At 44.1% G+C, this 27625-nt stretch overlaps 3 protein-coding genes across 6 annotated transcripts in view; 2 read left to right on the top strand and 1 right to left on the bottom strand.

Moving 5' to 3' along the window:
* Window positions 1-3423, top strand: part of BBOF1 (basal body orientation factor 1) — a 54661-nt gene extending 51238 nt beyond the window's left edge. For both annotated transcript variants that reach the window (XM_026455791.2, XM_026455792.2), the window contains one exon: window positions 2021-3423. In XM_026455791.2, coding sequence (XP_026311576.1) covers window positions 2021-2032 — 12 coding nt within the window. In that variant the 3' untranslated portion in view covers window positions 2033-3423. The remainder of the gene's footprint in view (window positions 1-2020) is intronic.
* Window positions 1-20567, bottom strand: part of ALDH6A1 (aldehyde dehydrogenase 6 family member A1) — a 24124-nt gene extending 3557 nt beyond the window's left edge. Inside the window, exons 1-11 of one of the 2 annotated variants that reach the window (XM_026455788.1) lie at window positions 20416-20567; window positions 12509-12571; window positions 9906-9980; window positions 9570-9731; window positions 9263-9341; window positions 8561-8863; window positions 6209-6330; window positions 4716-4905; window positions 4034-4215; window positions 2514-2693; window positions 2155-2253 (exon numbers count right to left, since the gene is read on the bottom strand). In XM_026455788.1, coding sequence (XP_026311573.1) covers window positions 2155-2253; window positions 2514-2693; window positions 4034-4215; window positions 4716-4905; window positions 6209-6330; window positions 8561-8863; window positions 9263-9341; window positions 9570-9731; window positions 9906-9980; window positions 12509-12571; window positions 20416-20565 — 1605 coding nt within the window. In that variant the 5' untranslated portion in view covers window positions 20566-20567. Of the gene's footprint in view, window positions 1-2154; window positions 2254-2513; window positions 2694-4033; window positions 4216-4715; window positions 4906-6208; window positions 6331-8560; window positions 8864-9262; window positions 9342-9569; window positions 9732-9905; window positions 9981-12508; window positions 12572-19949; window positions 20337-20415 lie in introns of those variants that run through there. The other variant, XM_026455789.1, reaches the window with a different exon arrangement.
* Window positions 20568-20869: 302 nt separating this feature from the next.
* Window positions 20870-27625, top strand: part of LIN52 (lin-52 DREAM MuvB core complex component) — a 115583-nt gene continuing 108827 nt past the window's right edge. Inside the window, exon 1 of one of the 2 annotated variants that reach the window (XM_023183773.2) lies at window positions 20870-21067. In XM_023183773.2, coding sequence (XP_023039541.2) covers window positions 20941-21067 — 127 coding nt within the window. In that variant the 5' untranslated portion in view covers window positions 20870-20940. The remainder of the gene's footprint in view (window positions 21068-27625) is intronic. The other variant, XM_023183780.2, reaches the window with a different exon arrangement.

The following is a 27625-nucleotide window of genomic DNA, read 5'->3' as shown; positions in this document are numbered from 1 at the left end:
TATCTATCTATCTATCTATCTATCTATCTATCTATCTATCTATCTATCTATCTATTTAGAGAAGGAGTCTCTCTCGGCTCACTGCAACCTCTGCCTCCCAGGTTCATGTGATTCTCCTGCCTCAGCCTTCTGAGTAGCTGGGATTACAGGTGTGTGCCACCACACCCAGCTAGTTTTGTATTTTTAGTAGAGACGGGGTTTCACCATGTTGGCCAGGCTGGTCACCTGACTTCAGGTGATCCTCCAGTCTTGTCCTCCCAAAGTGCTGGGATTACAGGCATGAGCCACTGTGCCTAGTCGGCTATTTCTGATAATTATCAGAGATCATGAGCTCTATATTGAAGTGGCAAACCCAAAGCATCTTACAAATCTAAAGTAAAATATCTGACATTATACAAATTCACTTCTAAATTACCTATAACATGTGAGCCCAAAAATTCAGCATATTTAACTCTCTCTATATATGGATAGATATAGTTTATTTTATTTTATATTATTTTTTTTTGAGATGGAGTCCCACTCTGTCGCCCAGGCTGGAGTGCAGTGGTGTGATCTCAGCTCACTGCAAGCTCTGCCTCCTGAGTTCATGCCATTCTTCTGCCTCAGCCTCCCGAGTGGCTGGGACTACAGGTGCCCGCCACCACGCCCAGCTAATTTGTTGTATTTTTAGTAGAGATGGAGTTTCACCATGTTAGCCAGGATGGTCTCGATCTTCTGACCTTATGATCCACCTGCCTCGGCCTCCCAAAGTGCTGGGATTACAGGCGTGAGCCACCGCACCCAGCTAGATATAGTTTATTTTATAAGAGTAGGCTTGAGCAAAAGAGAATAATACATTGTGCAGATTTAACACTTATATAATTACTAGCAAGCTAGAATGACATTTTACCAGATTACCAGAGTAATTTATAATAATTAAATTGGGGGGTGCAGCCAGGAGTGGTGGCTCACACTTGTAATATCAGCACTTTGGGAGGCTGAGGCAGGCGGATCACTTGAGGCCATGAGCTCGAGACCAGCCTGGCCCAACGTGGCGAAACTCCGTCTCTATTTAAAAAAAAAAAAAAAAAATTAGCTGGGTGTGGTGGCCGGTGCCTGTAATCCCAGCTACTTGGGAGCTTGAGGCAGAATTGCTTGAACCTGGGAGGTGGAGGTTGCAAGTGAGCTGAGATTGCACCACTGCACTCCAACCTGGGCAACAGAGCAAGACTCCCATCTCAAAAATAAATAAATAAATAAATGAGAGGGTGGGCAGGCAACAATTTTTAAACAATAGTTGTACTCTGTTTTGCTTAAAAGAAATGTAACTAGTACCAAATTAGTCATTTTTACAAAAGCTGTGACTAAGCCGGGTTCAGTGACTCACTCCTGTAATTCCCAGCACTTTGGGAGGCCAAGGCAGGCAGATCACCTGAGGTAAGGAGGTTGAGACCAGCCTGGCCAACATGGCAAAACCCCATCTCTACTACAAATACAAAAATCGGGGGGCGTGGTGGTGCGTGCCTGTAATCTCAGCTACTCAGGAGGCATAGACAGGAGAACTGCTTGAACCCTGGAGGCTGAGGTTGCAGTGAGCTGAGACCATGCCACAGCACTCCAGCCTGGGCAATAGAGCGAGACTGTCTCTCACCAAAAAAAAAGAAAGAAAGAAAGAAAGAAAGTAATAATGTCTGCTACAAAGAAGGTGCTCAATAACATTTTTTGTAAATGAATAACTATTACAGAAAAACTATGTGCAATGGGAACACACTGGGGGTCACACCACCCAGCACTGAGGGAGGGGTGGTGGCAGTTGGAGGAGGTTTTCTGGAGGAGCTCATTCTTTAAATTGAGACATGACAGATGATTAGGAGTTACTCAGATGAAAGGGGAGAGATGGCGAAGAGGGTCACACGCTCAGGAAGTGGCATATACAAGGGCTTGGACTTCCCCATACTCTTTCCTCAAAACTTTGTTGCTTTGAGTTATTCAGGAAGAAGCAGCTTTGGCAAAATTTTGTTAACTTTTAAATCTTTTTTAGGGAACCTTCTGAGAAGCAGTGATTATGACCCCACAGATGCTGCTGGCAGGCCCTTCCTTGCAGAATCCTTGCTCCTGAATATCTTTAAGATAATTTCTTAAGGGAAAAGACAAAAATTTTAACTCAAAAGTTACCTGTTTGCCATAGAAATTGGTGTCTCCCCTGAAGGAGGATCGAGAGCCGGTGAATGAGAACATTGGCAAAGGCACTGGAATGGGGACATTCACTCCCACCTAAAACAGAACAAATCCGTGTCATACCCTAAGGACAAAGGAACTCTCCATTTAGAAGCACAACGGCATCAGAGACCAGTTTTGAATACCCACCTTCCACCCTGTCCTCTACCCCATGAACTTTCATTCCTGAGGAAGAAATGGGGCAATGTGGGAGGTCATGGGGGCAATCTTAAACCAATGACTCACCATTATTTACTGTTTCCTCTTAGGAAACAGTAAATAGATATAAGAATCTCTTAAAAATTCTGTTCACAAACCTGTCCGACATCCACCAAGTGGGCATATTTCCGAGCAGTGGCTCCATTGGTGGTGAAGATGGCAGTTCCATTTCCATATGGGTTGTTATTTACAATCTGGATGGCTTCATCCAATGTTTCTGTCTCCAGAACCACAAGAACTGGACCAAAAATCTCCTCTTTGTAACAGGTCATATTTGGCTGCCAGGAGTGATGCATCCAGAAAAGAAGTCAGCTTTTTGGATTCTGAGTATTTTACGCTTATTTGGTACTTTCATTTACTACACATCATTTACATGGACAACTTTCATATTAGTAATCTCTTTTCATTTCAAATCACCTATTTTAAAAAAGTCCTCTCTTAACTGTGTTCCATCTTCCAAGTTACCAATCATATAAAAAACTTGGAATTCCTATCAACAATAACCACACTTCCTCTAAGGGACTGTATTTTTAGTTCATGACCCATCATTAGCTTCCTTTTTAATACCTGAACAACTTGTTTCATCCAATTGTTATCAAAAAGTTACATGAAAATTTATTTTTTATAAATCCAATCTATATTAAATATACCAGGGTAATTTTTCTCTTTATAGAAACCCAATGCTGTTTTCTATAACATAAACAATCCATTCTTATTCACTCCTTTGCCTCCCAAATAAGTCTGTATGTTTATATTTTGATATCAGGTCATAGACACTCAAAACATCCTTCACCATGCAATTAATGTTTGTTGCTGGTAAACGGATTTTTCTGTATGGTTCTGTGGCAAGAGATTTCATAATTTCTACTGCACTTACATTCAACACTTGATGATTCACTATTATACTAGGGCTATATGAATTTCAAAAAACGCCTCATTACCTCAATTTTTAAGTCATGTGAGCTGAGAGACTTTCAAAGTTTTGATAAATAAAAATTGACAAGTCAATTATTTTTGTCACTTTCAATAAATATCGGGTGGTTGATATACTGATTGAGACACTGCAGTAGCCATAAGCTAGGCAGCAAGAGGGAGACAGGAGAGAAAACATTAACAAACCAGTATAAGATAAGATAGCGTTTGGCAAACTATAGCCTGTGGGCCAAATGTGGCTTCCCGCCTGTTTTTGTACAGTCCCCAAGTTAAAAATGGTTTCTGCATTTTTAAATGGTTGAAAAAAATATTTAATCATATATAAAATGATATGAAATTCAAATATCATTGTCCATAAATAAAGTTTTATTGGAACACAGCCACCCAATGTTTATGGCTGATCTCACACTACAACATCAGAGTTTAGTTGCAACAGACACTATATTCCTGCAAAGCTGAAAATATCCCTTTATGGAAAGTTTGCAGACTGCTAGTATAGTGGAAAGAGTTTGGTTGGGAATTAGAAGGGGAGGCCCATTCAGACTCCAGATAAAATAACTGATCAATCCTGGCAAGAGATGAAGTGTTAGTCATTAAGTATTTTCATTAATAAATTAGAGGGATAAGATTCTATAGCCTTTAAGGTGCCTTCAGCTCTCATATTTGTGAAATAAAAGTTGTTCACCTTGACATTCGAGATGATGGTTGGTCCAACAAAGTTACCATTTTCATAGCCTTTCACTTTAATTTTTCGTCCATCAAGAAGGATGGAAGCTCCCTCCTTTGTTCCACTATCAATCAGATTACAGACTCGCTCTTTGGCCTGGGGAGTGATCAGAGGGCCAAGATCAGCTCCAGGCTGATCTCCTGTAAAACAACACAGAAGAATTTAAGGTCCTCATTAACATAAATTATGACTGCTGTCAGGGCTCATGCCTGTAATCCCAAAACTTTAGGAGGCCAAGGCAGGAGGACTGCTTGAGCCCAGGAGTTCCAGACCAGCCTGGGCAACAAAGTGAGACTTCATCTCTACAAAAAATAAAAAAATTAGCCAGGTGGTGGTGCACACCTGTGGTCCAAGCTGCTCAGGAGGCTGAGGCAGGAGGATCACTTGAGCCCAAGAGTTTGAGGCTGCCATGAGCTAGGATGGCACCACTGCACTCCAGCTTGGGTGACAGACAGCCTCTGCCTTTAAAAACAAAACAAAAAACTGCTAATGAGATGAATCCAAATGACAAGTACAATATAAAGAGAGGAAATGGCAAGAATAGACATGATTGTTCCCACTGGCCAAGGCCAGTGACAGAACCCAAGAGCTTAGTGCCACAGATGCAAAATCTAAGGGAGCAAGGCAGGTGATTGATTACCTGCATTGACTCTCAGGTTTTTGGCACGCTCCACTAGCTCTGGCAGCCACTTCTTGGCTTCTCCCACAAGGACTGCTGTTGAAAGAGCCATGCAGCGCTGACCAGCAGCTCCAAATGCTGCCCCAACCAACTGGTTCAGGGTATTTTCCTTATTGGCATCTGGCATGACTACCCCATGGTTCTTGGCTCCCTAAAAAAAAAATACAGAAAGCACAGGAATCTTCCTTGGGCAAATACAATTAAGCTAAGAAATTAAGCAGTGGACCAGGTGTGGTGGCTAACGCCTGTAATCCCAGCACTTTGGGAGGCTGAGGTGGGAAGGATCACTTGAGGTCAGGTGTTCAAAACCAGCTTAGGCAACATGGTGAAACACGATCTCTACAAAAAATACAAAAAATTAGCCAGGAATGATGGCACAAGCCTGTGGTCCCAGTTACTTGGGAAGCTGAGGTAGGGGGACACCTTGATCCTGGGAGGCAGAGGTTGCAGTGAGCCAAGATCACACCATTGTACTCCAGAGTGGGTGACAGAGTGAGACCCCTGTCTCAAAAAAAAAAAAAAAAAACAAACACAAAAACAACAAAAGGAAAGAATTTGTTGTCTGCTGGGTTTTTCAGTTATAAGAAGAGCAATGTTAAAAAAAAAAAAAGAACTTACAGCCTTACAGCAATAATGCCAGTAACCAGCTGAAAGGCAAAACAGAAAGTAGACCTCTTGATACAGAATTTCAAGAAAGAGCCAGGCATGGTGGCTCATGCCTGTGATCCCAGCACTTTGGGAGGCCGAGATGGGCGGATCACTTGAGATCAGGAGTTTGAGACCAGCTTGGCCAACATGGTGAAACCCCATCTCTACTAAAAATACAAAAATTAGCCGGGTGTGGTGGTAGGCACCTGTAATCCCAGCTACTTGGGAGGCTGAGGCACGAGAATTGTTTGAACCTGGGAGGTGGAGGTTGCAGTCAGCTGTGATGGCACCACTGCACTCTAGCCTGGGTGACAGAGTAAGACTCTGTCTCAAAAAAAAGTGATTAACGTGACTTAGAATGAAGCTCCTCTAAAGGTTCATGATTAAAGAGAAGACATTCAGGAGGACATGGTAAGGCTTACGTCTGTAATCCCAGCACTTTGGGAGGCCAAGGCGGGCAGATCACGAAGTCAGGAGATCGAAACCATCCTGGCCAACATGGTGAAACCCCATCTCTACTGAAAAAAAATAGAAAAATTAGCCAGGTGCGGTGATGCGTGCCTGTAGTCCTAGCTACTCAGGAGGCTGAGGCAGGAGAATCACTTGAACCCGGGAGGCAGAGGTTGCAGTGAGCCAAGATAGTGCCACTGCACTCTAGCCTGGTGACAGAGAGACTCTGTCTCAAAAAAAAAAAAAAAGAAACACTGACATTGGGGTGGGATTAGTGGCCTCTCTGCTGAAGGTCTGTTCCTAGGTAATTTTCATATATAGAATAAAGATTGGAGAAAAAAGGAATAAGAAGTCACCATATTGGCTTGAACCCTCTTGCCATGTCTTGATCCTCTCTCGAAGATATACTCTCCTGCCTGGTTGGATCCCACAAAGCTGATTGCTTTGATGTCCGGATGATCGCAAATAAAATTTACAGCTTTAAGAAGAAAATAAATGATCACTCACAAAGGAGCAAATGGATTCTCAACATGGAAAATTTCCCCTTTCCCCACTGTTATGAATTTGAAGTTTTCCTGTGTTTTTCTTTTCTTCTTCTTCTTTTTTTTTTTGAGATGGAGTCTTGCTCTGTTGTCCAGGTTGGAGTGCAGTGGTGCGATCTTGGCTCACTGCAACTGACGACTCCCAGGTTCAAGCAATTCTCTGTCTCAGCCTCCCAAGCAGCTGGGATTATAGGCACCTGCCACCACGCCTGGCTAATTTTTGTATTTTTAGTAGACACGGGGTTTTACCATCTTGACCGGGCTGGTCATGAACTCCTGACCTTGTGATCCACTCGCCTTGGCCTCCCAAAATGCTGGGGATTACAGGTGTGAGCCACTGCGCCAGGCCTGTGTTTGTTTTTCTATACTGGATTCTCATTGTAAAGTTCTCTCCTTGTACCTTTTAAATTCTATTTAGCTGGCTGGACACGGTGGTGCATGCCTGTAATTCCAGCACTTTGGGAGGCTGAGGCAGGTGGATCACCTGAGGTCAAGAGTTCGAGTTCATCCAATATGGTGAAACCCTGTCTCTACTAAAAATACAAAAAAATTAGCCAGGAGTGGTGGTGGGCGCTTGTAATCCCAGCTACTTGGGAGTCTGAGGCAGAAGAATTGCTTGAACCTAGGAGGCAGAGGTTGCAGTGAGCCAAGATCATGCCATTGCACTCCAGCCAGGGCAACAAGAGCAAAAGTCCATCTCAAAAAAATAAAAAATAAAAAAATGAATTCTATTTAGCCTCTTTCCTTTCATGATTTTTCTCATGTGCTACTCCAGAATTTCCACTTCTAATCTAACTTTTATTTTTTTATTTTTATTTTGTTTTTTTGAGACAGGGTCTCACTGTTTCACCTAGGCTGGAGTGCAGTGGTGCAATCTTGGCTCACTGCAACCTCTGTCTGCCAGGCTTAAGCCGTCTTCCCACCTCATGGGACTACCTGCACATGCCACCATTCCTGGCTAAGTTTTGTATTTTTTTTGTAGAGATGGGGGTTTTGCCACATAGCCTAGGCTGGTCTCGAACTCCTGGGCTCAAGTGATCCGCCTACCTTCGCCTCCCAAAGTGCTGGGATCACAGGTGTGTGCCACTGTACCCGGCCTTAATCTAACTTTGAAGGCTGCAACTCCTATTTTCCTTGAAAACAACAGCATTTGAATACTGAACTCTTCTTTTTTGTCCTTTAAGAATAACAATAGGCAGTGCACAGTGGCTCACGCCTGTAATCCCAGCACTTTGTGAGGCTGAGGCGGGTGGATCACCTGAGGTCAGGAGTTTGAGACCAGCCTGGCCAACATGGTGAAACCCCGTCTGTACTAAATAGTTTTACCAAAATTAGTGGGGCACGGTGGCACATGCCTGTAATCCCAGCTATTCAGGAGGCTGAGGCAGGAGAATTGCTTGAACCTGGGAGGCGGAGGGTAGAGTGAGCTGAGATCGCACCACTGCACTTCAGCCTGGGCAACAGAGGGAGACTCCATCTCAAAAAAAAAGAATAACAATATTTCCTCAATGGTGACTATGTACTGGGACACTCAGACACTATTGTGTTCTCATGTGAGAGGTCATATAGCGTAGTTTTTAAAAGCAAAAATCAGAGTCAGCCTTCCTGGATGGGTATACACATCCTGGCTTTGACGGTTTCTAGCATTGTGACTTTGGGCTAATTAATTTCACTATGTCTCATTTTTCTCTTCTGCAAAATGGAACCAAAAATAATACCTATCTCAAAGGGTGATTATAAAGATTAATAGATAAAAAGCACTAAGAACAGTGCCTGAAACACAGACGCACTGTTTAAGTATTAGCTATTATTACAAGAATTGGAAGACCTTCAGTATCTCTGAGATCTGCAAATTCTGAGTTAAATATCCTCATGTATTCTCTTCATATTGAAGAAAAAAGTTTCTTTTTTAATCTTATCTGTGTCTAGCCCTAATCCAGATTTCTAGTGTCCCAATATATTCTGTAGGGCAAGAACCACTGCTATTCCCCAGTTGGTTACCTTGGTGCACAAAGATGGCAAAATCATCAACAAACATGGAGGTTAAAATGAGTAAATACTTTCTTCCTTACAAGTAGGTTCCTTATCCTAAAACATCCAATCATCACTAAACACCTTGATTTTTTGGTAGCCAGATTAAGTAACCATATGCAGAAGGGCAGTTACCTTCATGTTGTCCATGGATGATGTTTAATGTTCCATCAGGGGCACCAGAATCCTGGAGCAACTTAGCAAGAAGCATAGTTGCTCCAGGGACTCGCTCGGATGGCTTCATTAGGAAGGTATTTCCACACACCATAGCCATGGGAAACATCCAAAGGGGGATCATGGCGGGAAAATTGAATGGAGCAATGCCTGCACACACTCCCAGAGGCAGACGGTAGGAATAAAGGTCCATGTCTTTGGTGATGGATGGCATGGTCTCTCCCATCATGAGGGATGTCACACTACAGGCATGCTCAACCACCTCTGGAACACAGAAGTCAGGCCATCAGCTCTCCACACTGTGTACTAGTTAGCTTTGTCCTGTTCTCTTCAGCCCTGAGGACAGGAAGTGGCTCAGGCCAATGAAGGGGCGCAGGGTACACTGACTTGCCCTTCCAAGTTAAGGGTTTGTGCAAAATGAGATTCTCTGAATGGGAAAAATACAGCGATATGTATATACCCACTGGACAATCATTTGAGTAAAGAGTAAAGTAAATCAGTCTTAGGGATACTGAATACTGCCATTTTTCACAAGCATTAAAAAAGATTATCATGGGATGGCAAAATCTATATAAAGGAAGAAGCAACCTCCCATTCTGCGATCTGTGCCTCCCATCTTCCTTTGCTCCTTCCCAAAAGTCCCATAAGGGGCTCCCAGCTTACGAAGGCCTCGAAATACATCTCCTTCAGCATCAGCTAGGGTCTTCCCTTGTTCCAATGTGATTAACTTGGCAATTTCTTTCTAGAGAGAAAACACACAGATAGAAATTAATGCAAGAATGTTCCTCTTTTAAATTCTCAGGTAGCCAAGGAAGAATAAGACTGGAGGAGATGCAGTACAAGGGAAAGAGCCATGATCAATGTCTCTGCATACTGCAGAGTAAGGGAGGGTGGCTGAAAAGGTCTCTGTGAGAGTGACAAACATGCCCTAGGTGACAGTTTGGAAAAGCATACCATTCAGATTTCATACCAAGTTTTCTTTAATAAGTTGTTGATAGCGGAGCAAGACCTGCTGGCGGCTTAATACTGAAGTGTCTGCCCATGCAGGAAAAGCACGTTTGCAGGAAGCAATGGCTGCATCCATTTCTGCCTTGGTGGCCTGAGGGACCCGACCAATGACCTCATTGGTGGCCTGATGAGAAAAATAAGCACATGATCCTTTGCCCCTGACTCACCTTCTCCACTGTACATCTAGTCACAGAAGCAGCACTATGTGCTTTACAATAGACACCCAGGTCCCTACTTGCCCATCATGTCCCTAGAATTCTAGGGTCCTAAGTTGAAGTCCCAAAGCAGCTTCGCTTACTGGGTTGTGGATCTCGATCCATTTGTCACTTTTGGATTCAACAAATTTCCCATCAATGAAGAGCTTTACAGCTGGCTGAAAACAAACAAACAAAAAACCATGAAACTTTGTATTAGTTAATTGCTTTGCTTTTTCTCTTTCCCTTGCACCAAAAGGAAAGAAAACAAGTTGATAATGGAATCTTCTGGTCTTTAGAAATGTTACCACTAGGAAAGAGACACATAATATCCTTAGCTATTTTGTGTGTGTGTGTTTATTATTTTTTTTGAGACAAAGTTTCCCTCCTGTCCCCCAGTCTGGGGTGCAGTGGTGTGATGTCGGCTCACTGCAACCTCCGATTCCCGGGTTCAAGCAATTCTCTTGCCTTAGCCTCTCGAGTAACGAGATTACAGGCGCCTGCCACAACACCCAGCTACTTTTGTATTTTTAGTAGAGACGGGTTTCACCATGTTGGCCAGACTGATCTTGAACTTCTGACCTCAGGTGATCCACCCACCTCGGCCTCCCAAAGTGCTAGGATTACAGGTGTAAGTCTCCGCATCTGGCCCTTATTATTATTATTTTTTCTTGAGACATGGTCTCACTCTGTCACCCAGGCTGGAGTATAGCGGCGTGATCATGACTCACTGCAGCCTCAACCCCCAGGGCTTAGGTGATTCTCCCACCTCAGCCTCCTGAGCAGCTGGGACTACAGGCACATGCTACCATGCCCAGCTAATTTTTTTGTACTTTTGATAGAGACGGGGCTTGGCCATGTTGCCTGGCTGGTCTCGAACTCCTGGGCTCAAGTGAGCCACCCGCGTCAGGCTCTCAAAGTGCTGGGATTACAGGTGTGAGTCACTGTGCCCAGTCTATAGTTTATATTAAGATGTGGCAGAGCCTCTCAATACTGTGATCTCTCTGAGAATGGGAAATTCCCTGCTATTCACACAGTGGAACTTCATGAGTGGAAACACGATATTGTGAAGTTTATACTAAAAAAGCAGCAACTCTGTTAACGAAGATTAGCTATTATGAGTTTTTGGCCCAGCTGACTGTTAATTACTGTGAGCATGCACTACCTTTATGATCAAAAGATTTTTGGCTGGGCACAGTGGCTCACGCCTGTAATCCCAGCACTTTGGGAGGCCGAGGCAGGTGGATCACCTGAGATCAGGAGTTCAAAGACTAGCCTGGCAAACATGGCGAAACCTCGACTCTACTAAAAATATAAAAATTAAATGGGTTTGGTGGCATGCACCTGTAATCCTAGCTACTTGGGAGGTTAAGGCAGGAGAATTGCTTGAACCTGGGAGGCAGAGGTTGCAGTGACCTGAGATCGTGTCACTGCATTCCAGCCTGGGCGACAGAGTGAGACTCCATCTCAAAAAAAAAAAAAAAAAAAAAGATTTAAAAAATGTTTCTGTATATTTTTTTCTGAGATATAGCTCACTGTCACTAAATTTTTTTTTTTTTTAACATGGAATCTCACTTTGTTACCCAGGTTGGACTGCAGTGGCACAATCTTGGCTTACTGTAACCTCCGCCTCCCAGGCTCAAGCAGTCCCTCTACCTCACCCTCCCAAGGAGCTGGGACCATAGGTATGCACTACCGTGCCTGGCTTATTTTTTGTAGAGATGGGGTTTCACCATGTCTCCCAGGCTGGTCTCGAACTTCTGAGCTCTGGCAATCCACCTGCCTCAGCTTCCCAAACTGTTGGGATTACAGGTGTGAGCCACCGCACCTGGCCTCTTTCACTAATTTTTTTTTTTTATTTGAGATGGAGTCTCGTTCTGTCGTCTGGCTAGAGTGCGATGGTGAGATCTTGGCTCACTGTAACCTCTGCCTCCCGAATTCAAGTGATTCTCCTGCCTCAGCCCGTGAAGTAGCTGGGACTACAGGTGCGTGCCACCACGCCCAGTTAAGTTTTGTATTTTTAGTAGAGACGGGGTTTCCCATGTTGGCCAGGAGGGTCTCGATCTCTTGACCTCATGATCCACCCACCTCAGCTTCCCAAAGTGCTGGGACACTAAATTTTTAAAGCGGTCTGTGAACCAAAAAATGGTGATCTACTGTGGTACAGTGTGTGCATACCTCTGTGTGGAAAGAATTTGAGCAGTAGTCCTTATTTATTAGATTTTAGGTGCTGGAAGTGGTTGACAGACAGTTGATCTGTAAAAACCACTCTAAAGGTTGTTAAGAAGAAGACAACTATCTAGCAGAGTTAGCAGAACCTCTAGAAGCCATGAAAATGTTTGTATCTTTTGACACAGTAATCCATTTCAGGAGGAAAATAATCCAAAAGGAGGAAAAAAACTATATAAACAATGTTTGTTTTATAATATTGAAAAACTGAAGCAACCTAAATGTTATGTAGGGAAATTGTTAATTCAGGCTATATCTATTTGATGGAATATTATTGCAGCCATTAAAATTATAACTATAAAGACCATCTTGCAATATTGATAATGCTTACAATATAGTAGATCTAATATTAGATAAGAAAACCAAGATAGAAAGTTTCACATACACTGTGATGACAATTATGTAAAGAAGATAGAGATACCCAAAAACTATACTGAATTCCTTCTCAGAAGTCAACCTCTATGCCATATAAACTCACCACTGAAGAAGAGAAGGAAGATGTTGAATACCAGGCGGAATTGGATTTCACCTTGGAAGAAACCTGTGAGGCAAAAAAATGATTACTTTGATAAATGAGAGCAGAAAGTTATTTAAAATTTAGCAAATAGCTACTATATGCTTAATACTATACTAGCTACTGTGGAGGTATGGAAAAGGACTTGATGTTTCTCTCAAAGGCCATATAGCCGTTAAAGAGAAAAGATATGAATCTATGACACAGCAAACTATGAACGAACAATAAACCATAATAATCATGTCCTATATGTCCAGGATAGTACTGATTAAAAAAATCTTTTTGTCATTATGTTTTCCTAATTTGGGCCTGGCAAAATGTACCATAAATCTAACAATATGAAAATACTTAGCATGGTATCTAACACGATAGGTACTGAATTTAAGATCATATAAAATCAATATGCTAGGCATGGTGACTCACGCCTGTAATCTCAGCACTTTGGGAAGCTGAGACGGGTGTATCACTTGAGTCTAGGAGTTTGAGACCAGCCTGGGCAACATGGCAAAACTTTGTCTACCAAAAATACAAAAATTAGCCAGGCATGGGTGGCGCATGCCTGTGGTCCCAGCTACTAGGGAGGCTGAGGTGGGAGGACTGCTTCAGCCCAGGAGGGTGAGGCTGCAGTGACTCATGATTGTGCCACTGCACTCCAGCCAGGGAGACAGAGGGAGAAACGGTCTCAAAAAAATAAAAAATAAAAATAAATAAAATCAATGAAAATATAAACCAAATAGTTTATTACCAAATGCAATTAAAATTATGTCCTTATACATACTTGAAAAATGAATGTTCATAAGAACTTTATTTGTAGTATCCCAAAACTTGGAAACACCCCAATGTCTACCATTGGATGGGTGAATAAGGAAACTAATGTGGTATATTCATACACTGGAATACTACTCAGCAAAAAAAGGAATGACCTACTGATACATGCAATATAAATAGTCATAATAATTATGACAAAAGACAAGTTAGATAATAAGAGTACATACTGTATGATTCTACTTATGTAATACTAGAGAATGCAAACAAATCTGTAATATCAGAAAGCAGAACAGTGGTTACCTGGGGATGAAGAGGGAAACTTTTTGGGGTGATGGACATATGTTCATTATGTTGATTGTGATGCTATTTTCACAGGTGTATACAAATGTTAAAACTTATCAAACTGCATACTTTAAATAAGTACGGATTGTTTTATGTCAATTTTATTTTAATAAAGCTGTATTGAAATGCCATAGGTATGTTATAGGAAAAAATGTGTTGGATAGATATTTGATGGGGTAAAATCAGTAAATAGGGAGGGAGGATCAGTTTCAACAAGATAACTCTCAAACTGTAACTCACTAAAAAAAGTCTGTATATATGTTATCAAAGTTGATTTTTTGAGACGGAGTCCCACTTTGTCGCCCAGGCTGGAGTGCAGTGGCATAATCTTGGCTCACTGCAACCTCTGCCTCCCGTGTTCAAGCGGTTTTCCTGCCTCAGCCTGCCAAGTAGCTCGGATTATAGGTGTCTGCCACCATGCCCAGCTAATTTTCTTTCTTTTTTTTTTTTGAGATGGAGTCTGGCTCTGTCGCCCAGGCTGGAGTGCAGTGGTACAATCTCGGCTCACTGCAAGCTCTGCCTCCCGGGTTCACGCCATTCTCCTGCCTCAGCCTCCCAAGTAGCTGGGACTGCAGGCGCCTGCCAACACGCCTGGCTAACTTTTTGTATTTTTAGTAGAGACGGGGTTTCACCACATTAGCCAGGATGGTCTTGATCTCCTGACCTTGTGATCTGCCTGCCTTGGCCTTCCAACATGCTGGGATTATAGGTGTGAGCCACCGCGCCTGGCCTAATTTTCTTTTTATTTATTTTTTGAGACAGAATTTTGCTCTCGTTGACCAGGCTGGAGTACAGTGGCATGACCTTGGCTCACTGCAACCTCCACCTCCTGGGTTCAAGTGATTCTCCTGCCTCAGCCTCCTGAGTAGCTGAGATTACAGACACCTGCTACCATGCCTGGCTAATTTTTTTTTTTTTGTATTTTTAGTAGAGACGGGGTTTCACCATGTTGGCCTGGCTGGTCTCGAACTCCTGACCTCAGGTGATCCACCCACCTTGGCCTCCCAGAGTGCTGGGATCACAGGCGTAAGCCACTGCACCCAGCCTATATATATGTTATCAAAGTTGATTTAAGAAATATTTAAGCCAATCAAAATGAGCAAACTAAAATACTCAGGACTGGGATATAAAGGAAAGCTGCAATCTAATAATCTTTTATCTTGCCAGAAAAGGGACTCTGTTAACCACAGAGTATAGGGCTGCATGAAGGGTGCCTACAGCACTGCCCAGGAAAAGATAGTGGTCCTTTGGTCCAGCAGATAGTCCTTCCAAATACCTCATCTGCTTGCTCTCCTATTCCCTACCAAAGCCATTTCAAACCACTGATACTCTCCTGGAGCCCACCATGTCTTATTTATAGCTATGTTCCCAATACCAACATAGCACCGGGTAGGTAGTAGGTGTTCAGTAAATATCTGCTGAATAAAATAGAAGCCCACTGCTGTCTGCTTCTTACCCCAAACTAGGTTAAGAGGCCCTTTTTTTTGTCCTCTGAAAGCAGCCAATACTTCCCCTTTCAGGCGTATCTCTCTGTGTTGTAATTGTTTGGGGTCTTACTCTGTTTTGTGTTGCTATAACAAAATACCTGAGACTGGGCAATTTATAAGGAAAAGTAGTTTATTTAGCTCATGATTCTGCAGGCTGGGAATTTCAAGGGATGGCCCTAGCTTCTGGCGAGGGCTTCTGTCCTGTGTCATAACGTAACAGAGAAGATCAAAGGGGAACCAGACCTGTGTGAAGAGGCAAAACTGGGCGGGGGGAGGTATCCTGGCTTTATAGCCCACTCACACAGGAACTAATCCATTCCCATGGGAACTAATCCAGTCTCAAAAAAGCAAGAATCCACTCACTACAGCACAAAGCCATTCATGAAGGATCCACCCCCATGACCAAAACACCTCCCACTAGGTCCCAACACTACCACATTGGAGATTAAATTTCAACATGAGTTTTGGTGGAGACAAACCAACCATATCCAAGCCATAGCACCTGGGTACTTATCTGTTACCCATAAAGACTCTCAGTTTCAGGAGGTTGACACTGCATCTGTCTTGTTCACCTACTTCACAGAGTTAAAAATTATAACTGATCAGGACTGTCCAGTTATAGAAAAGTAGCTAGCACAAAGTTGGTACTCATTAAATCTTATTGTTATGTCATTGTAAATAACGGCATGGTGATTTGTGCCTGTAGTCCCAACTACTCAGGAAGCTGAGGCAGGAGGATCTCTTGAGCCCAGTTCAAGACCAGCTTGGGGAACATAACAAGACCCCATTTCTATAAATAATAAGTAAACACTTATTATTTGTTTTCACTCTTTGCTATTCCACAACTTTATCTTAAAACTCCCAACTCTACTACTTCCTCTTCCACTTTCAGGAGCTGACTTTGTTTTTCTTACTTCAGAGCACATAGAAACCATCAGATGAGAACGTCTCAACTCCCTACTAGCAAACCTACAAAACTGAACTCAACCTAAGGAGAAGGTAGCCAGCAAGCTCCATGCAGGAAAAGTGACTGAGACAGTGGTGCATGATCAATATATGTGGACTGGATGAAGAGGTATATGCTTTTATTTTTTTTGAGACAGGGTCTTGTCCTGTCTCCTAGGCTGGAATGCAGTGGCATGATCATAGCTCACTGCAGCCTGCAACTCCTGGGTTCGAGCCATCTTCCTGCCTCAGCCTCCCAAGTAGCTGAGACCACAAGCACATACCACCATACCCAGCTAATTTGCTTTTATTATTTTATTATTTTATTTTTTTGAGACAGAGTCTTGCTCTGTCACCCAGGCTGGAGTGCAGTGGTGTAATCTTGGCTCACTGCAACCTCCGCCTCCCAGGTTCAAGTGATTCTCCTGCCTCAGCCTTCTGAGTAGCTGGGATTACAGGCATGTGCCACCACACCCAGCTACTTTTTTGTATTTTTAGCAGAGATGGAGTTTCAACATGTTGGCTAGTCTCGAATTCTTGACCTCAAGTGATCTGCCTGCCTTGGCCTCCCAAAGTGCTGGGATTACAGGTGTGAGCCAACACACCTGGCCACATTTTTGAATTTTTAGCAGAGACAGTGTTTCACCATGTTGGCCAGGTTGGTCTTGAACTCCTGACTTCAGGTGATCTGACCATTTTGGCCTCCCAAAGTGCTGGGATTACAGGGGTGAGCCACCATGCCAGGCCGCCATTAACTCTTTTAAGTTTCCCAAGGCTTGGTCCTAGGCCTTCTTTTCTTCTCATTCTGTATATGCTCCTTGGGTGATTTTTATCAATTCCCATGGCTTAACTATCTAGATCCTGATGATACCCAACTCTTTAGTCCTTGGCCAGAATTTTCTTCTTCAGGTGATACCCATGTAATTATCTTTACCACATCTCTATTTGGATGTTACATAGGCACATGTTTTAAAAAGGTGGCTGGGCACAGTAGCTCACTGTAATTCCAGCACTTTCGGAGGCCAAGGCACTTTGGGAGGCTGAGGTGGGAAGATTACTTGAGTTCAGGAATTTGAGACCTGCCTGCACTCAGTGGAGCGCAATGGCGCAATCTTGGCTCACTGCAACCTCCACCTCCCGGGTTTAGGCGATTCTCCTGCCTCAGCCTCCTGAGTAGCTGGGATTACAGGCATGTGCCATCACGCTTGGCTCATTTTCTGTATTTTTTTTTTTTTTTTTTTGAGATAGAGTCTCACTCTGTCGCCCAGGCTGGAGTGTAGTGGCGCGATCACCGCTCACTGCAAGCTCCACCTCCTGGGTTCATGCCATTCTCCTGCCTCAGCCTCCTGAGTAGCTGGGACTACAGGCGCCCACCACCACGCCCAGCTAATTTTTTTGTGTTTTTAGTAGAGACGGGGTTTCACCATGTTAGCCAGGATGGTCTCGATCTCCTGACCTCATGATCTGCCTGCCTCCCTCCCCTCCTGGTTCATGGCCTGCTAGTCCTACAACATTTGGCTCTTTCCCTAGGTCTCCACAGTATCCCTGTGGAGGTCACTTCAGAAGTTTCTCCAAATGAATCAGAAAATACATAGTGTCTGTTTCTGAAATAAAGTACATGGAAAGATTCTTCTCCTTGATGGAAAAGGACAAAATATTAAGTATTTGGGTTTCTCCTTCGGCAACTTGGTAAAGGATAAACACTCCTATTGTTTATCACTTACTGCAGTACAATAAAGGAACTTTCAGTGAGCATTTCACTGTAAGCCTATGTCAGTGCCTAACATAGAAAGAGATGGCAAGATTTAAGTTCTGAATTTTCAGCTCCATCAGTTACTAGTTCGGTAACCGTATCACTGAAAGTGCAAGTCACTACATCTTTTTAAGAGTAATTTTCTTGCCCAGGTGCAGCGGTTCATGTCTGTAGTCCCAACACTTTGGGAGGCTGAGGTGGGAGGATCGCTTGAGTTTAAGAGTTCAAGACCAGCCTGGGCAACATGGTGAAACCCTGTCTCTACAAAAGATACAACAATTAGCTGGCATGGGGGCACGACGTGTTGTCGCAGCTACTTGGAGGGCTGAGGTGGAAGAATCACTTCAGCGTGGGAGGTCGAGGCTGCTGTGAGTTGTGATTGCACTACTGCACTCCAGCCTGGGTGACAGAGTGAGACCCTGTCTCAAACATTCCTTTATCTCTGAATGGGAGTGATAATATCACAAGGAGCAGAAAGAGGTTTTAGGTTAAGTTTGACTACTCTTCATAGCAGAGAAAAATAAGCTGAATACTTAAAATAATTGAAAACGTGAACTCTCTATAAATCCTTTTGATAGTTCTCTAACATTCATGGCTGCCAAAATCGAGGGGTTTTTTTTGTTTTTTGTTTTTTTTTTTTAGACGGAGTCTTGCTTTGTCGCCTAGGATATAGTGCAATGGCACAATCTCAGCTCACTGCAACCTCCGCCTCCCGGGTTCAAGTGATTCTCCTGCCTCAACTTCCTGAGTAGCTGGGATTACAGTCGCCTGACACCTGGCTAATTTTTGTATTTTTAGTAGAGAAGGGGTTTTACCATGTTGGTCTGGCTGATCTCCAACTCCTGACCTCAGGTGATCCACCCACTTTGGCCTCCCAAAGTGCTGGGATTACAGGCAGGAGCTACAGCGCCTGGCCTCTAGGCTACTTTTTATCAAACTTTTAATCAAAGTTTCATGTTACAACTCCTAGTTGGCTGAGGATTACTCTATCTGTTCTTTTCCAGGTCACTTCAGAAGTTTCTCCAAATGAATCAGAAAATACATAGTGTCTGTTTCTGAAAGTACGTGGAAAGAGAGATTCTTCTCCTTGATGGAAAAGGACAAAATCTTTCTTAAGGTTCTCAATGACTCATTGTGATGGGAGGGGAAGAGGAGGCAAAGGAAAAAAGCCAATTTCAGTAAAAGATTTCAAGAAGTTGGTAAGAAAAATATAGGGTGGAAACTTTGTTTTCCTGCTACCAAAAAAAGATACTAGAACAGAACAAGGATCACAGCAAGAAATATGAGCGAAGCCAGACCATCTGGCAAACCCTTCAAACTCATCCTTTCTACCATCCCCATTAAATAGCATATTTAAACGTGAATCTTTGCTGACTCTGCCAAGAATCTTGAAAATGCCCAAGTTTCTGTACTAGAACTGACGGAAACCTGGTGAATACTAATATTAGCTAAAAGCGCAGCAATATAGAGGAAATTCTCAGACTGGATGTGATGAATAAGAAGGCACTGTTGTTTGTTGCGGATTGTTTCTTGCCTGCAGTAAATCTTGCCTCATACTCTAAATCCTCGGTAGGCCATGAACAGGGGAAAGACTATAGAGTTGGAGATTACAGGCCTCTAGGCTACTTTTTATCAAACTCCTACAGGCATGCATCTCTTGTAGCTTTACCATTTCTCCTTAGGTTGGCTTCAGAAAGGACTCAATCCCCCAAGTGCAGAGATGAGGGTGTGTGGCACTAGAAGAGCTGATTTGGGGTGGAAACTTAGACTTCTTGTCTTACCTGGCTCCCACTTTCTATCACCTGTTTTGAAAATGTTTAGTACCTTGAACGTACATGGAACATACTGGTAGCGTTAACTGTGTGCCCTTATCTACCCTATGTAGATGTGCCCTATCTATGTAAACTGTTTAACTTGGCTGAGAGAAAGTTTCACTGAAAGTTTTGGCAAGAAAGGGGACAGCCAGTCTATGCAAAATACAAAGAGCCACACTTAGGGAAAATAACTTAGTAAATGGCTGCCTTTGGTGAAAATCTAGAGTCCACTTCTAGAAGAAAATTCAAAGTTCATACACTGACCCTCACCCCTCGCGTTCCCCCCTCCCTCTTACCTCGGATCACCACGGACAGTGAAGTAGGGTGGGGGAAGGGAGCAATGACAACGTGGACGCTCAAGGCAGGGGACAGAGTAACCAAAAAGAGTAGTTTCTGGGGGAGAGAGAGAACGCTGGTGCAGAGGTGAAAGGGAAAGACGGTGGGCGGATGGAGAGATGAGGGCAAGAGACTGACAGCAGGGAGCAGGCAGAGCTGGAGAAGGAGAGTGGGCGAGAGCCAGAAAAGAGGAGGCTTAGGAGTAAAAGGGTAGAGGGCCAAGGGTAACAGCCCAGGGCTGGATCCGGGACGAGGGAGGGTATGAAGTGAGGGCTGGGCAAGGGACAGGGCCGCACAAGTTAGGTAGGATATCCGGCCAAAAAGGGGTTGGGCCAAGAAGGTGGTCCCGCCCGAGGATGGCTCAGGGAGCGAACGGAAAGGATCCAATTCCTAGCTTCATGGTGCCTTGGCGCCACCCTCACTCGCCTGCAGGATCCTGGCTCGCACTGCCGCCGCCGCCGCCGCCACTACTGCCGCCATGGCTCTCGGCAGCCCTAGCTCCGCACCCCGCTCCTCTACAACCCAGAAGCACTTCAGCTGCCAGGCCTTGCCCTCCATCCTGCCGGGCTTCCTCATTGGTGGGGAGGACTATTTTCTTCAGCCAATCACTCGTCTTAACACCTGATTCCTCCTCTCACACCCCAGTCCTGGGGACAAGTGATTGGTCAGAAGCGAAAATGCTCTCACCCTTTCCCACCTCAGCCAATGCCATTGGCGGAGGTAGAGAAGACGCCCCTGACTTGGACACTCCATACTGAGCACACGGGGAAGACGCCCCCTAACCTGGAACTCCGATTGGCCAAGGACGCAACCGAGGCCCCACCCCTTCACTGAGGAAAGTAAATAAGACCCTCCAAGAATTTTGCTGTCGCTCCACCTCAACAACTACGTAAGGGGCGTGGCTATGATTAGGGGAGGGGCTGGGCGAAGATTGCCCTATGAGGCGAGGGAATGAGACGTGGCTGCGAGTTGGGGATAGGGGTTCTCTTTGGGGGCGTGGCTTATGGCTCCTCGTTTTCCCGCCGACGGTTGGCCACGTCACGTGACATGGGTTGGAAGATGGCGTCTCCCACAGACGGTAAGAGCCGGCTTAGCGATCTTTGCCTTCAGCCTCCTCCTTTGCTCTATGGGGAACATCCACTCTGTCTCTGCCCCTCGAACATACATTTCTTTCTTGGGCTCTTCTCCTTTCCCTTTTGTTTTTTTTCTTGCGATCCATCGCCGTCTTCAGCTCACCAGTTCTTCGCAGCAGCTTCAGAGGTGCCCAGTTTCCCCGCTCTGTACCAGGCGTGTGGAGGAGGGCACTAGGGAGGGACTCATTCTGGGTAAAAGGACAGGGGGTCTCCCTGGCCCTTCTTTATCTCTATTTGGGCGAGGCTGAGGGTCGAGGAGGAGATGTTGCTGGAGGACGTGCCTTACTGTAGTTTTCTCTTTGGGGTATCCCATTGAAAGGATCAGTTCTCTTCTGATTGAGCGCACGGATGGAACGATTCTCAAACCCTCGCAGGGGCTGCTGGCTGACCCCATCTCGATAGTGAACCGCAAGAGAAACATGATCTCTCTCCTGTCTCCTCAGTTTGGGACCATTGCCGTGGCAGCCAAGAAGCGGGGGACGTTCTCGGCCCCTCGCCGTGAGAGTCGCCAGGAGAATGAGTATTGAGCTTTTAAGTGTTGTCTTGCACAGGTCGCAACCGCTCTTCCATCTGCTTTACGTGTTGTTTCTTAAGGCTGAGTGAATGAACGATTTCTGTTTATATGTTGTGTAAAATTCAAGTCATCTCAAGTAACAATTAGGTTGTTTTGGTATACTCCCATGCTTTTGCTCTTGGTTCTGCTTTGGAGAGGGTCTTGCAGTCATTTTTAAACTCATTTTTAGTTCTACCATCCCCATCCCAACTATATATCGATTTTATTGATATATAGGTTTCCCTCCCTTAGACAAACAGATTTTGTATTTGGAAGGAATCTTGGAAGTTCATTGCAGGAATGAAGAAATTGAAGCCAAGGTGAGCTGTATTGAGTACCTACTACATGAAAGGCATAACGCTAGGTGCTTTGGGAGACCAAAAGATGACTCAAACGTATACACTTTTTTTTTTTTTTTTCAGTTTCAGTTCTCTTTTTAGATGTCACCTCCCAAAGAGTCTTTCTTAGAACACAGTATCTGGAGTTGCCCTTCCCCAACATTATTCATTGTCTCAGTATCTTCCTTGTCAGCATAGTTACTATGTTAACTTTGCCCCTTTTACACGAGATTATAAATTACAAGTTTGTCTTGTTCATAGCTGGATCCCAGGTTTAGCACAGTGCCTGATGAACAGTAGGTCTTTAATTAACATTTATTGAAAGATTGATTAGATATGTGCAGAAATAATATATTACTTGATCTTAAGTTTTACGTTTAACCGAGTCTTAAATTTTGTGAGCACAGGTACATACTGTATTAGAAATTATGGCCGGGCGTGGTGGTTCACACTTCTAATCTCAGCACTTTAGGAGGCTGAGGCAGGCAGATTGCCTGAGCTCAGGAGTTGAAGATGAGCCTAGACAACATGGTGAAACCCCATCTCTCCAAAAAGTACAAAAATCATCTGGGTGTGGTGCCACGCACCTGTAGTCCCAGCTACTTGGGGGGCTAAGGCAAGAGAATCGCTTGAGCCTGGGGGTGGAGGCTGCAGTGAACCATGTTCATGCCACTGCACTCCAGTCTGGGTGATAAAGCGAGACCCCATCTCAAAAGCAAAAGAAGGAAAAACAAGAAATTTTGGATGTTTGGAGTCAAAAGAGATTCTCCTTCCTGGGGGCTCTCTTGCAAAAATGTCCTTCTCTTCCCAGAAAGAAAGGCATTTAAAAAGGCAAGGGAATAGGGAGTTATTGTTAATGGGTACCAAATTTCAGTTTGGGAAGGTGAAAGTGTTCTGGAAATGAATGTGATGATTGCACAATTAATGTACTTAATACCACTGAACTGTATACTTAAAAGTTATTAAAATGGTAAAATTTATGTATATTTCACCACAGTTTTTTAAAAAAGCCAAGTAATAGAAATAGAGGTAATTGTTGTTAAATTTTTTAGTTTATTTTTAAATTGTTTTTACAAATTTTGGGGATTTTAGAGATGTGTTCCTTGAGTTTGATTTTTTTTTTTCCTTGTCTTCTCTCAATTTAGTTTCCTTTCTTTGGCCAGGAAGAGTATTAAAAACATTAAATTTTTTTCCTTTGGTCTTCTAGCCATCCCTATGGTCACTTTATTTGCACTCTAGATTTTTAAAAGTTTTCATTCTCATCTCTTACAAAGTTTCACTCCTCTCCACCTAATGTTTTCTTTTAATCTGAAAAAATCAAGTCAAGCACTTTGAACTTAAATTCAACTTCTCAGTAAGTATCTCATTCCAAAATATTCCATGGCCTAGCTCTCTCACTTCTATTTTTAGTGTTCCACCTGTCACTGTCTTTAAAATTTAATTCAGATAATATTGACTTGAAAATGTTTGTCATTTACTCTTTTGTCTTTTTCGTGATAAATTTGCTGGAGCTTCTTTGAAAAGGAGAAAACTGAAATTCAAATACAGCCATCTAATTACTTAATTTATGAGAGTAAGACTCACAGCAGAGTTTGAGTTCTATCCCAGACTGTGGTATCATAAGGTCACCCGTGTAGGTTATTAGATTGTACCCCCAATAATTTTTTTTTAAACTTTCTTTTAGAGATAGGGTCTCTCTCACTCTATTGCCCATGCTGAAATGCAGTGGTATGATTATAGCTCACTGCACCCGCAAAGGCTCAAGCTGTCCCTCCGTCTCAACCTCCCAAGTAGCTGGTACTATAGGCTCACACCACCATGCCCAGCTAATTTATTATTATTATTATTTATTTTGTTTTGAGATGGAGTCTCACTCTGTCACCCAGGCTGGAGTGCTGTGGCACGATCTCGGGTCACTGCAATCTCTGCCTCCTGGGTTCAAATAATTCTCATGCTCAGCCTCTCCAGTAGCTGGGATAACAGGCACACACCACCACGCCTGGCTAATTTTTGTATTTTTAGTAGAGACAGGGTTTCACCATATTGCCCAGGCTAGTCTCAAACTCTTGACCTCAGGTGATCCACTCACCTCAGCCTCCCAAAGTGCTAGGATTACAGACGTGAGCCACTGTGCCCCGCCTTATTATTTTTTGTAGAGATGAGTCTCACTATGTTGCCCAGGCTGGTCTCAAACTCCTGGGCTCAGACAATCTCCCTGCCTCGGCTTCCCAAAGCACTGGGATTCCAGACACGAGCCACCGCACCTGGCCCAATAACTTTATTTTTGTTATGGTTGAACATTCCTCAGAAATTGGTAACAAAGAGAAGCTAATTTTTGATGCTTTAGTTAAGGCAGTGTATTAGTTGAGTTCTTTACAATTAAAATGCCATTGGAAATTCCTTTGGGATATTTGGCAAAACAAATTCAGTTTAGAGAAAAGTACATGTTGAAAAATTTTGTATGTATGTATATTTTCTGGGGAGTGAGTTCATTTTTTTCCCCAGATTTCCAAAGTTGTGGCTTACCCAGAAAATGTTAAGAACTGCCGTTTATAGCATTAAATGAACTAGTTATGCAACTGGTTAGCATACTGAGCATACAATAAAAACTCAACGAATGTTAATATTGAGTACTACTCTGTGCAAGGGAAGAGTGGAAGAGAAACGATGTCAAAGAATTAGGCAGAGGCTGAGTAAGATTTTATAGAGTATGGTAGATACACATTCACAGATTTAACTGGGAGGAACTTTAAGCTGGAGAGTGACACGAACTGATTGACATTTAAAAAAATCATTTCTGGCCTCTTTATGGAGAATAGATTTGGGGGCGTGAAGGGGAAAGGGTAAGAATGGGAGCAGAGAGATCTGTTAAGAGGCTGTTGAAGTAGTCCAAGAGGGAAGTGGTGGTTCCTTGGGTTATTTGATTTCAGGGTGTATTTTGAAGGTAGAAATGACTAGATTTACTCATGGATTGGTTATGGAAGGGTGAAGGAAAAGAATGCATGAAGGATGACATCTGGGTTTTCGATTTGAGAAGTAGGGTTTATGGTAGTGCTGTTTCTTGAGATGGGAGAAGATTGGGGGAATATGGTTTTGAAGATAATTAGGTTTAAGTGGGATTTTTTTTTTTTTTTTTTGAGACAAGGTGTGGTTCTATCACCCAGGCTGGAGTACAGTGGTATGATCTTAGCTCACTGCAGCCACCACCTCTGGGCTCAAGCCATCCTGCCACCTCAGCCTCCCAAGTAGCTGGGACTACAGGCTGACACCACCACACCTGGCTAATATTTTGCTTTTTGTAGAGATGGGGTTTCGCTATGTTGGCCAGGCTGGTCTCAAACTCAAGCAATCCACCCACCTCGGCCTCCCAAAGTGCTGGGATTACAGGCATGCACCACTGCGTCTGACCTTAAGCGGTTTTTTCATATGTAAATAGAGAGCGATTCAAATAACTACTTGGACATAAACCTTTGTAGTTCTTTAGAAAGGTGGGAATGGAAATATAAATATGGAATCATTGGCATACAGATGAAGATAAAGTCCTCATGTTGAAATAGGAGAGTTCCCTAACCCCAGGATATGCGACAGGGGTGTGGCTTGTCTTTGTGCAATCAAACCTTTTACGGGATGGGGAGCATGCAGATGGGCGGGTGTAGGAGTCAGGGCAAGCACTTTTGGGCTCCAGCCCCATGGTAGCATCTAGGGGTGGGTGACTCCCAAAGCCCAAGTGGGCATGTATAACAGTGCACTCTTTTTTGTTTTGTTTTTTTGAGATGGGGTCTCGCTCTGTTGCCCAGGCTGGAGTGCAGTGGCGTGATCTTGGCTCACTGCAACCTCCACCTCCCAGGTTCAAACGATTCTCCTGCCTCAGCCTCCCCAGTAGCTAGGATTACAGGTGTGTGCCCCCACGCCTGGCCAATTTTTGTATTTTTAGTAGAGACAGGGTTTTACCATGTTTGCCAGGCTGGTCTTGAACTCCTGACCTCAAGTGATCCACCCGCCTCGGCCTCCCAAAGCACTGGGATTACAGGCATGAGCCACCATGCCCTGCCAGTGCACTCTTTTAGCTTTGCTGTCTGCAGATGCTTAAGTGTTAAGTGGCTCAGTGCCCTCTTGGTACCAGGGTCCTTGTCTGGTGTCCAGGAAAAATCAGATTGCACATGGACTTGAAGGATGGTGAATGTATGGGTTTTATTGGGTGGTGCAGGTGGCTCTCAGCAGGATGGATGGGGAGCTGGAAAGGGGAGGGAGTGGGAAGGTGATCTGTCCCTGGAGTTTGGCTATCCAGTGGCTGATCTCATCTCTGACTGTCCCCAGCCAAACTCCTCTTGGCATTCAGATGCTCCTTCTCTTCTCTCTGCAGTTCTTCAGCCCTTCTGTTCATCTCCTTTTGGAGCCTGGAGTTTGGGGTTTACATGGGTATAGAATAGTGGGGCATGGTGGGCCAAAAGGCAACTTTTGGGCATGAAAACAGGAATGCCTGTTCCCATTTCTGGCCGCAGGTTTCCAGGCTTGAGGGTGGGGCCTTTGCTCGGTTGGGAACCACCCTCTTCTACCCAGTATTTTCCTGTTTTCTGTGTGTTTCAATTTATGCCACTAAAGTGAGGTAGAGAGAGGAGCCAGTGTAGGATAGGACCAGAGTGAAAAAGGAGAAGGAAAAAGGAGAGTCAATGAGGTAAGAGAGAAACCAGCATAGTAGTTTTATAGAAGCGAGGAGTAGTATTTCAAGGAAAATGGTCAGTGTGTGGGTGCTGCAAAGACATCACATGAGACAGAACAGGCTGAGTACGGTGGCTCACACCTGTAATCCCAGCACTTTGGGAGGCCGAGGCAGGTGGATCACCTGAGGTCAGGAGTTCGAGACCAGCCTGGCCAACATGGCGAAATCCCATCTCTACTAAAAATACTAAAAGTAAAAAATTAGTGGGGCATGGTGGCGTGTGCCTGTCATTCCAGCTACTTAGGAGGCTGAGGCAGGAGAATCACTTGAACCTGGGAGGCTAAGGTTGCAGTGAGCCTAGATCACGTTATTATACTGTAGCCTAGGAGACAAGAGCGAAACTTCGTCTCAAAAAAAAAAAAAGATGGAATAGAGAAGTGACCTCTGGATTTGGCAACATAGGTCATAGATGCCTTGACAACAGCAGTTTCTATATATGTAAGGACAGAAGCCTGATTGTTGTACACTAAGGGGAGAGGGTGATGTAAGGAAGTAGAGACAGCAGAAAAGACAACATAAGAACTTTTGCAGTGAAGCGGGTATGGAAGAGGTCATGGGGTCAAGGGAGAGGGTTTTTGGTTTTCTTTTCTTTTCTTTTTTTTTTTTTTTTTCTGAGACGGAGTCTTGCTCTGCCGCCCAGGCTGGAGTGCAGTGGCCGGATCTCAGCTCACTGCAAGCTCCGACTCCCGGGTTCACGCCATTCTCCTGCCTCAACCTCCCGAGTAGCTGGGACTACAGGCGCCCGCCATGTCGCCCGGCTAGTTTTTTGTATTTTTAGTAGAGACGGGGTTTCGCCATGTTAGCCAGGATGGTCTCGATCTCCTGACCTCGTGATCCGCCCGTCTCGGCCTCCCAAAGTGCTGGGATTACAGGCTTGAGCCACCGCGCCCGG

The sequence above is a fragment of the Piliocolobus tephrosceles genome, chromosome 6, assembly GCF_002776525.5.
Source record: "Piliocolobus tephrosceles isolate RC106 chromosome 6, ASM277652v3, whole genome shotgun sequence".
Taxonomy (NCBI): domain Eukaryota; kingdom Metazoa; phylum Chordata; class Mammalia; order Primates; family Cercopithecidae; genus Piliocolobus; species Piliocolobus tephrosceles.
This window is presented reverse-complemented; position numbering and strand designations above follow the sequence as displayed.